General features: G+C 29.2%; 1 protein-coding gene across 1 annotated transcript; it reads left to right on the top strand.

Moving 5' to 3' along the window:
* Nucleotides 1-365: 365 nt before the first annotated feature.
* Nucleotides 366-10,743, top strand: LOC148278734 (alpha-N-acetylgalactosaminidase-like). Its single transcript, XM_088230917.1, has 10 exons — nucleotides 366-517; nucleotides 1,480-1,643; nucleotides 2,368-2,542; nucleotides 3,739-3,913; nucleotides 5,117-5,211; nucleotides 6,697-6,858; nucleotides 7,516-7,713; nucleotides 9,271-9,435; nucleotides 10,398-10,491; nucleotides 10,575-10,743. Exons 2-10 carry the CDS (start codon nucleotides 1,489-1,491, stop codon nucleotides 10,610-10,612), a joined length of 1,257 nt encoding a protein of 418 aa, XP_088087043.1. The 5' UTR covers nucleotides 366-517; nucleotides 1,480-1,488; the 3' UTR covers nucleotides 10,613-10,743.
* The last annotated feature ends 1,066 nt before the right edge of the window (nucleotides 10,744-11,809 follow it).

Here is an 11,809-nt window from a genome sequence, read left to right as displayed (position 1 = left end):
ATTATAATTTTTTCTTTAGTTTTCTATTTAAAAGAAATAAATGTGAATCAAAAATATTTTTTTTGGTCTTAGATTTTAGCTATTACATTTTTCATATTTCATTTTTTCCAATAAATGTTAAAATACACTATCACATCAGCAAAAAAACTCAAAGCCATGAAAGATGTTTATTAATTCTGATGTGGGTATACTATGTTTCAAAATCCAATGCTTGTATTTAGATTTAGAGGTTAGGGATAATTATATATTATATTATGTAAGTCTATTAAGTAATTTATATGTGTTACAGGAGTGGAAAGGGTTTACTCTGTAATAGTGACAACACAGGTAGCATGTATAAATACAAATGATTTTAACAGTAAGTGTTTAATTATTTCAAATCTTTAGTTGAGTTAGGGAAGGTAGTCACTTGGTGCCAGGCAGTGGCGTCAAAAGGAGGCCCGTAGTCATATTGTAGTTTAAAATAATAATTCATTACAAAAACTTGTTTACTTTTGGGAACAATAATACCACTAAGGTGAGAAATATTTTAAATATCATAATTAATATAATAACTCTCAGTTTCACTAATATAGACCCATTTAAAAATGGAAATTCAACAATTTTATTTTTTATACATGTTAGTGAAAGTTATGAAATATGTTTTTTTATTTTAAATCCAATAAAAAACAGCATAACAAATAAATCTAACATAGCGAGTGCAAGCCTCTAATTATATGGAAAAACATAAAACACCTACATGATATGAATACAAACATTTGTACAATAGATTTGTATGTTGTATAAAATATTAAAACTTTTACAGGTTCCAACTAAATTCTGAAATTTTCTTCTCGTTACAAAAGTTGGAACATAAAAAAACTTTCAGAATAGTAACTGTAGCTATTAAGATTTTTCTGACTTGTTCAGAACAAATAATGTTTTATTTATTTCCTTTAGTTCAGTTAATATATATACATTTATTTGTATATTAATTAATATGTAGAATTATTTAAATTACTATGTACTAATTTATACATCTACATTATTACAATAAACATAACATCCTTTTTTTAAATCAATAAGTTTTCTTCATACTTTCAGGCATCTCATATAATTTTCTTCATTCACTAAGCTACTTTGTGTTTGTTTTTTTGTGTAAGTTTGAACTCAGAAGTAGGATATGTCACATTTAAAAATAATAATTAAAATAGCTGTTTTTAAGATGCAAAACAGATGCTATGTTAAAAATATTTGAGGGGCACTAGAAAAATTTTCATTCTCAAAGTGGGCGAAATACGTTTGAGAATCTATGCCTTATTCAATTCCTATTTGAAAAATATTTTATTTATGCAAATATTGAAAATATATTTACAAGTTTTTACTAATAACAGTATTTAATTTAATTATATTTATTATTGGACCAGATAAATGCTGACGGATTTCATAATATTGCTGTGTTTTTAATTTTTAGTTATTTGTTTTTATTTATTTTTACAGAACTTCACAATGAAAGCCGTGATACTGTCGGTTTTTTTACTACTCGTAAATGTTACATTAGGTCTAGATAATGGATTAGCTTTAACTCCACCCATGGGATGGTTAACCTGGGAAAGATATCGGTGTATTGTTGACTGCGTTAATAGGCCTGATGAATGCATAAGGTTGTTGTTTGTTTTTATTATTTTTTCTGTAATTTTTACTAAACTCTGTTCGCATTACAGATACATTAATATGATAATAATATTTTATGGTGTTGTTTTCAATTACAATCTAATAACATATTGAAATCTTAGAAGATTAATATAAAGTTGTATTTTCAATACTTTATTATAAATAACGTATACTAAATACAATGTTTATAGGAGACAGTAAAAACTGTTCCAATCCGTGGTACTGTTCTTCATCAGAAAGCTTGCCTCCTATTGGTCTTACGCATATCGTATGAATAGGGAACATCCAATAATAAGAGTTATAAATGCCCCAATATAAAAATATCATTTTTGACAAAATTGTAGATTGGCAGTAATGCACGCTAACCGACGATATGTGTTTAAACTTTAACACTCAATGGGATACTGTACTTATTTTTCTTAACTTATAAGTGTGTTCACATTTTTATAAATTATAATGCAAACTTTTTACACAGTGCGTGAATTTCTAAGTACCTACATGTTTATAAATTTCATAATATTTTGTTCAGCTCTCAGTAGGCAGCCCGTTTGTTCACATAATATTGAAAAAAATAATACATTTGAAAATTCTCATTGAAAAAAATTATTGTCAAAAGTAATACCCCCATTTTAACTCCTAAATAAAGTTGTTCTTATTTTTTGGTTTTTTACAAGTCAATCATTAATAAAATGGTGAATTTTTTATGTTACACAGTGAAAAATTAATCGTGAACGTCGCAGATTTGCTTGTTTCTGAGGGATATTTAGCTGCCGGGTATGACTATGTTGGTATTGATGATTGCTGGTTGGAGATGTATAGAGACGAGCAAGGTAAACTTGTACCTGATAAGGAACGCTTTCCTAATGGGATGAAATTTATAGGAGATTATGTGAGTTAGATATTTATTTACATAGATTATCTATATTATAACTCAAAATACACATGTGTGTTTGTCTGTCTGTCTGTCTGTTTGTCCATCACAGCATCTCCTCCGAAAAGGCGAGTCGTAGCGATGTGAAATTTGGACACGTCATTTAAAGTGAAATTTGTAGTTCAAGTGTAATATTTTCGCTTTCCCGGGAACGCTGTTCCATTGCTCCACAACTCAATTTTGAAAAATGTAAAAAATATGAACACAGAAAATTTTATTATGATACACTTTCTCGAAAATCAACTAAATCAGCCCAGTTGGAGTGCGGAAAATGGGACAGCGAAACATCGATTTTGTTAATTTTAGTTAGGCATAATCACTCTGACGTGCAGTTGTCTTTTTGGCACATTATCGGGGAGGCATTTGCGAGACAGTGACAGAAAAACAATGTTCAAATACATATTCATCAAAATTGTCCGTCACCGCATGTCCTCTTAACCGAGCGAGCACCAATCACTACCCTGGGAAGGCTATTCCATCGCTCCACAACTCAGTTTGTCCGGAAGTTCACCCCGAGGTTGTATGAGAAAACGGAAAGGTTTAATTTGAATTATTGACCTCTGAGATAGGGGGTTATTATTCACAGTGAACATTTATTTCAATTTTGGGACATTTTGAATGTTTCAACAAAGTAACCACTCCACCTCTGCTCTTCCAGGGTACTCAAACCAAACTCCCTTAAGGAGTCGTCATATGTTTTATTCCTTAGCGAAACTACCATTTTAATTGCCCTTCGCTGGACTTTCTCCAACAACTCTGACTTTCTTAAAAAAAGGACTCCTCATTATTGAAATGAATAAAATATGTCAGTTGGATAGTTTGTAAACATCCTAGTTTTAACTGAAATTGAGGTATTAAAATTAATTTTACAATAAATTCATGTTTTATGCATAAAATATAATAACTGAATACACATACACAATGTTTTTGTTATTTTTCTGTTCTAAAACTTGGCACTTTGTACGCACATACTTTGTGATGTTTTTTTTTTTTAAGTCCTGAAAGGAATATTAAAAAAAAAGTTGAGATGTAAATTACTTTCACCAAGAGTCTACTATGCATATTTTCTTTTTAGTAAAATATTATTTGTAGGTTAAAATAATAGGTTTTCCATAAATTTGTTTTTATATATATTAAAAAAACATTGTTTTCAGTTGCATAAGAAGGGTCTGAAATTTGGCATTTATCAAGACTATGGGTCTAAAACCTGTGCTGGGTATCCGGGAATATTAGGACATCTAGAAACTGATGCAGCTACTTTTGCTGAGTGGGGAGCTGATTATGTTAAATTAGATGGTTGCTATGTTGATATTAACTTAATGGATGAAGGTGTGTATTTGACCATTTAGATATTAAACTTTTACAATCCTTTAATTACAAATACATCTATGTATTATATTATAAACATTTTATAACCTCTCAGAATTTGCAAATTATCTAATATCCGTAAGCCAAAACGCATAAACACTTAAAATATTAGAAATAAGTAAAGCTATATACCAAAAACTTCCCATTTTCAATTAACTCATCCTCGTTTAAAAATATTCCAGTTGTGATTTATATTATATTCTTTCTCTCTCTCTTTAATTCTTATTTTCTTTAAATATTTTACAATATAAATAGTGACATGAGTGATTCTAAGTAGTAAAAGTCCCGATGATGAGGTAATGACCTCGAAACCGGTCGACATATGACTGCAAATTAATGTGCTTTGTATAAATTTATTGCAAAAAAATAATAATATACATACTTAATAACAGGGAATCTATATAAAACCAATTAATGTAAAATGAAAACGGAGTGTTCTCTGTTTATGATAGTCTCCATCTAACATGGCACAGCCTGTTCTAAGATGGAGATTTTTTATCTTTAGAGCGTAAGTAGTCCTATACTAATAAAACAATAACATAAAAAAGAAAAACAAAAACTACTTAATTATAAATGCCTAGCTAATCAAATGTAAGAAATAAAAAATCATTGTTATACAAATATAAAGTATATTTATGTGCCAAGAATACATGTTACTTAAACATAAATAATATAGTATAAAATATAATCAAACAAATATAAAGCAATGAAATACATAAAAATATAAATCTTATATTATAATTGCCTGCGCAGAAAATTAAAAAATAATAATTGCATAGCGATTTACAGTGCTTAGTATTTGGTAAAAATATAAGGTTTTATTAGTAGCATTCAATAGTTTATTTGGATTTTTTTTTAATCTGGGCTTTTTATTTTAAATGGCAGCATCCGTGGTGTAATAGCTAAGACACTTGACTACTCACGGAAGGTTCCGGGTTCAATTCCCAGTGAGAGCACAAAAATTAAATGTGATTTTTTTACAGCTTGGGTGTTCTGATATGAGATTAGTAGAGTGCATGTTTTGAAATTTAGATTTGATTGATGGGTTTCATTTTGATTGTATATCACATGACATTGATTTCTTTACCTCCTTTGAAAGATTTTATTAGTCATTGTTAGTTATAATAACATTGTATATTAAATGTGATATTTATTTTTATGTAGGTTATCCCGAATTTGGCATGCTTCTCAATCAAACTGGTAGACCGATGCTTTATTCCTGTAGTTGGCCAGTGTACCAGGAAGAAAATGGAATGATGGTATACATGATTTATTGATGGCTGTGCAAATTATTCATTTAAAAACAAAAGTGATATCAATGACGTATGTATAATAAGATATATATGTTACAACCACAAAGGCGTGGGGATTTCATTCTTTAATGGACTTCTATCATGATCAGACGTGATGCCACACAGAAATATGACACCGAGTGTGATTAAAAATGCTTTAATTCCCCTGCAACTATAAAAACAAAAAATATATATTGTTTCATTTGTGAATAAAATCCGATTTATGGAATAAGTAGACAATTAGTAATATTTTTAAGTACATTTTTCAAAATTTTGACATCTTCCAGTTAGAAGTATGGTAATGAATACACAAAAATAATTGGAATCTAAGAAATATCTGTATCTCTTTCTTACATGAATGATTGCACATGTATCGTGATTTGCTCTCTTTTTTTTCAAATTGTTGAGGGCAATGCAATATTTGCTAGATCTTAGATGCAGCTTGTATAGGAGTAATGGATCTATTTATCATACGTCAGTGAATATACCTAAGTTTTGCGCAATATGAATTCTGTATAAAAATATTTTTTGTCTCTCTCTTCAATAATATGATGTACTTATATTATTAGGACAATAATACCACCTCTGCAACTGGTGTATAACAAATAGACACGTTATTCATACACTAGCTACATCTATGATATAGCAAATATTGCATTGCCGTCAACAATAAAAAAAATTAACAATTTACGATCTTAAGTGCAAACATTCATATATTAGAGAGATATGACATGAATATATTTGGGTAGTTCATTTTTATTTATGTCAACTCATTACCATATATACAATATTAGCTGGTAGCTGTCTCTGTTTTTTAATTTTTTTGAATGTATTTTTTAAGTTGGGTTATTAATAAATAAACATATTGTGTTTTAATCAACTTAAGTTCCGGAACTTAACTTTTAGTCAGTAAATGTGAAGCAGCGTAAAAAGGTGCGACATACAGCTTTGAATTCACATTAAACTGACATAGATAGTTAGTCTTTTTTACTCTACTACGCGTTTTGCATGGCAATGTTGATGCTACAACGCTCATTTTTCAAAACATAATAGTGATCTCTATACATTTTTAAACCTTTATAGATCATTTTTTTTTTTAAATGGCAGGTTTTTTAAGTAACATTCTTATGAAATTTTTTTTTTACCGCTATCTTATTTAATTTTTTGAAATTCTTTTTCCAATAATTGGATTGTATTTACGAATTAAACTATACACCTGTACTGTTTTTTACGTTGCAGTGTAATTGAAGTATTTTCACATCATTATTCTTCGTAGCGTCATATTTAATTTTGATGAAAGTCCATTTGATAATAAAGGCAAATAAAGCAATTTACCCACAAATTGAAATGCCATTTTCTTTTCCCTAGTAATGTGTATTTGATTATACGTCATTGACTTATGCATATTAGATAAAAGATAGATGTAGATTATGTATGCAATGTGTATTTCAGCCTAATTTCACCTCCATTATTGAACATTGTAATATGTGGAGAAACTATGATGATATCCAAGATTCGTGGGCGAGCGTAAAGGATATAATGAATTACTTCGGAAAGCATTCCCATCGACTTGCTACATATGCTGGCCCTGGACATTGGAACGATCCAGATATGGTAAGAAACATTGACAAATAGGATTACAAATAATGCGATGGGGTCTTTTTCAAATTTTTTTTTCATTATCATTTTTAAGAAAGGGATAAATTACGATGGTTACTAAATGCAGATATTTTGAATTACCTAAAAATGAGACATTTCATGCCCTGTGGGTCAAACGTTTTACGTTCCGCGCCATACTTACATGTAATTTTTGTTAGAAGCTCACTTGGCGGGCATAAGTATGATGTTAAAGTGACATGACGTCACCTGCGAACAGTTTTGTATGTGCTCATTTTTAAACTTAAAAATTTTATTAGAATTGTAAAAACCGCTCCAAATATTTAATATATTTTGAACATTATTGTCAATTTGTGAAAATACCTCATTGTTTTAAAATCCGCTCACCTACCCATTTTCTTACTGATTTTTTATATACATATATAATTACTTAGGTAATGGCTTTAATTGGTGTACCAATGCAGTGCCCTATGCACCATTAGGTGCGGAAAGGGAATGTTGACCATGAAAACCTACTCACCTATGTAGACAAAATATTGAAAACGATAAAATTGTTTTTTATTATTTTTAATTTTAAAATTTCACTTAAATAAATTGTTTTGTTGGGTTTAATCTGGGGCAGGTTGTTTTTAAAAATAATAATTTATTTTATAGCTTATAATTGGAAACTTCGGTCTGAGTATCGATCAAAGTAAAATTCAGATGGCAGTATGGGCGATATTAGCTGCACCACTTCTTATATCTACAGATCTAAAAAATATTAGACCAGAATTCAAAGAAATACTCCTGAATAAAAATATTATTGAGGTTAACCAGGATCCGCTGGGTCGTGCAGGTGTATTGTTGTTAACAGTAAGTACCTACTTATTTATTTTTTAGAAAACTTTCACTGAACTTCTAAATTCCTCTCAAACATAGCTATAAGCCATATCACACACTTTGCATATAACGATGATTTGTGTGTTTAACATAAAATTTTCAAATAAATATGCTAGTACACACATTTCAATGTGTGTACTAGCATAAATAAGCAGGATCTGCTGGGTCGTGCAGGTGTATTGTTGTTAACAGTAAGTACCTACTTATTTATTTTTTAGAAAACTTTCACTGAACTTCTGAATTCCTCTCAAACATAGCTATAAGCCATATCACACACTTTGCATATAACGATGATTTGTGTGTTTAACATAAAATTTTCAAATAAATATGCTAATACACACATTGAAATGTGTGTACTAGCATAAATAAAAATTGTATGTTTACTTTGTTCACCAACCGGCACTATATCATTAATATGTTAAGCATTTGAACGCACTGTACATAGGTATGTTTTTACGGTTGTTTTTTTTTATTTAAAAAAATCTATGTATGTAACAGATTTTTCCATCTGTTAATTATATTTTGTAAATTAATTGTCTATCAATTTAGGTAACATTATTATGAAGTCGTTATCAATAAAAATCGCCACCAATAAGCCATAAAAAGTGGCATAATAGACTATTAGCATTTGAACAATGATATGTCAATGTATTCAAACTGTAATAAAACACACACATATGAAACAATTTAAAATATAAAAAAACCTTAATTAATATTCTTGGTAAAAGTTTAATTTAATTGAATTTATTGTAGAAATAAAATATGGCTTTTATTATACATATTATGTTAATCTATAAATTAATATTAGATAAGTAAAATTTGGTAATGTATCCAAAGTAAAACACTTTTATTGGATTTAATTCTACTTTTTAAAAATTTTAAAATATGTGATGCGTTTCGTCTTCGGATACCTTACCAAATTTTAATATGGAATTCTACCAATGAGGAACTTCAGCCCTACGGGAAATTGGATACAAAAAATGTTTTCTTACGCGGGGTAAAAATTAGAGCATTAAATTGTAAGGCAAAGTTTCTTGAAAATGTACAGAAAAAATAATAAAAAATATTTTGATAAAAACGCACTACTTTAAATGACGTCACTGGTTCATGTGAATCAACCTATGATCTGAGAGCTATGAAAGATTTCCGGTCTGCTTGTCGCTTCTGGACCAATAGGAAGAACTGAATGAGAATAAGCGGAAATGAACCTCTGACGTCACACGCGGAGTTATTTCAGAAATACAAAACTTTAAAAAATCGTAGCGCCGATAATACGATATGTAAAAATTAAAAAAAAATAATTTTGACTTAGTTTAACAGTCTATTAACAAATAAAAAAAATGAAAAAAACCACTGAACTTCCTCATTATCTGCATTCACAGTAAATTAGATGGGCAGTTGTCATCGCCATCTAGATTTATATACCCGATTAATAAAAAAAAAAAGATATAACAGATATTGAGAGTGGGTTCAATTTCTGTAATGTGGTAATGATTTATCAAATCTGTTAAGAATTAAATCCTTTTTCAGAAAAAGAATGTTGAAGTTTGGAGACGAGAAGTAGCTCCAGTTATTGCTGGTGAACCATCACTAGTTTTTGCATTTGTAAACCATAATGACGAAGGCGCACCCAGGGATGTTGTATTTGACTTCACAGAACTAGGAATACCAGATGCTGATGATTATATCATTTCAGTAAGCTATTGAAAATAAGATTTTCTTGACTCAAATTTGACGTGATATTTCAAGCTATGACTTTGGACCTATGAACATTCTAGTTGTAAGATTAATGGTATGGATTATGAAACACCTATACACATACTATGTGTTATGCTGTAAGAGAATCTGCATTCTCGGAATATCAGGTTTGACTTGAGGATTTGAGTGTGCTAAATGCTTGGAGTATGATTCAGGGGATTTTGAGATTTTGACTCAGGGGATCGTTCACGTTAGCAGCTTGAAGTCTTGACCCCTACCCCCAAAATTTTAAGTAAAGTAACTGTATGACTTTATTTCATTACAAATATTTTTTGGGACCTTCTGCATGCTTACTCTTATGAAGAGTGTGCATGTTCAAATATACACAAAGTTTAAGATTTATTAACTCCCATACCTACCAAAATTAAAAACCAGTGAGATTATTTTTTGATTACTGATATCTCTAAGCACATCTCTAATTTTTTTTTCTGCTTATGTCGGTAGTCAACATTACACAGAAAAGTTGTTTTTTTTAGTTTGACAACTAGTAATAGTTCTACATTATCTCTGAGTTTGACAGTTGGCTTATGGTTGGTTTATTTGTTTTGAAATTTTCCCAAATTAAATTCAAAGTTAATTTTAAATATATTTCACTAAAATTAAACTTATTTGATTTAATAAACACACATTGTAAGATAAGTAACACACGTTTTAAGAATTTTATTGATATTATCAATTAGAGTGTGATCATTAAAAGCGAACATCAAATAATTTTTAAAGTATAAAGGATGAAAAATAAATAAAAAATGCAACAATTTAAATAACTCATTTAGTACATACAGAATACAAAAGATTTTTTATAGCCACAGGAATTAATTAAGGTCTGAAAAGGTTTAAAAAAATCATATCGCATTAAAATACTTTTTTTTCAACATTCTAATTAAATGTATTTTTTTTAGGATCTTTATTCATCTAAATCGTGGAATTGGCATCAAAATAATGACAAAAACTTTAATGCCACGAAGCTCATTGATGTTAGAATAAATCCAATAGGTAAATTTAAAACTATTTTTTTTTTCTCCCTCCTTTCTTTAAAATATGTGTTAATAATTTATTAAATAAATGTTATTTTCTAGGTGTACAGCTGTACAAAATTGAGGTTGTGAAGAACTAAGGACATTGTTTTTTTTTATGAATTTTCTATTATTTACTTTTAATTAATATAAATAAACCATGAGATAACACCTTTTTATGAATGTATTTAAATATAACAATACTTAAAAATAAACGCAAACTGACATCCAATGTATTATTTCTTATACCTAAAAAATGATAGTGCATCCATATATCCTCGGTGTACTGAAACCCTCTAAATGACCAAATTTGAAGAACAAGTTGCATGTCATTTTTCAAGCTTTATCAACTAATAAAATCCTCAAAATTTTCCGAGGGTTGGTTTCAAAGATATAAACACCCACTATTTTTTTATTTAAAAAATATTTTCTGGTGAAAACCATTAATTGTTTTTTTTCGAAATCTCAACCATTGAAAAAATTTAAAAGAACTAAAATGGTTTCATGAGTATGCATCATATCCAAAATATGTTGAAAAAAATATTATTGAGTCAAACATTAAATGTGATTTTTCTCAGAATAGTCAATAATGCATTTAAAAAGTTTTACCAGCATACCGACGATAAGGTTTTGTCACTTGGAAGTTGTAGAGTGAGTAATGGATTTGTAAAATAACATTATCTAATAAACTTTAAAAAATACTAAGCATCAAACGAACCCAGAGTTTAAAAAAAGGGGTTGGGGTATTTATTACCTACCTATCTTACATTGTAAATAAAACAGAACTAATTTGTTTGATCAAGATATCATGCGATACCTACTCTTCGCTAGTCGGTGTTGTGCAACACCGATGTCTTTTTTACTTTTCAAAATATTATAGATTTTATACAATTTGGATGGGAACTGATTTAAGTTCATGGAATAAGCCACGTATGGCAACACGGCTATGTATTTGAAGACAAAAAATTGTTGTTTACAAAATGTCAAAATTTGACACATGTCACGTATCAAAGATACTGCAATGAAAAAATGTTCTAAATCTTGGTGTACCAAATGGGCATGTTTAACTCATTTTGACTGGTATTTTTTTTATTAATGACTTAAGATGTGGTTTTGTGTTGCTATTGTTACGTATTTATTTTGTTATGGACATGGATTGGATAACGGTTTGGCTAAAACACCACCGATGGGCTGGATGACATGGGGTCGTTACCGATGTAAAACGGATTGTTTTAGTGAACCAAATGAGTGTTTAACCCTTACGCTGCTACGCAGTTTTTCAAGAATCTAATCAGAAA

Source organism: Micrasema longulum, unplaced genomic scaffold (genome assembly GCF_059751315.1).
Source record: "Micrasema longulum isolate JH-2025_06_02 unplaced genomic scaffold, ASM5975131v1 h1tg000831l, whole genome shotgun sequence".
NCBI lineage: Eukaryota > Metazoa > Arthropoda > Insecta > Trichoptera > Brachycentridae > Micrasema > Micrasema longulum.
Note: the sequence above shows the minus strand (reverse complement) of the source record. Positions and strands in the feature narration are given on the sequence as shown.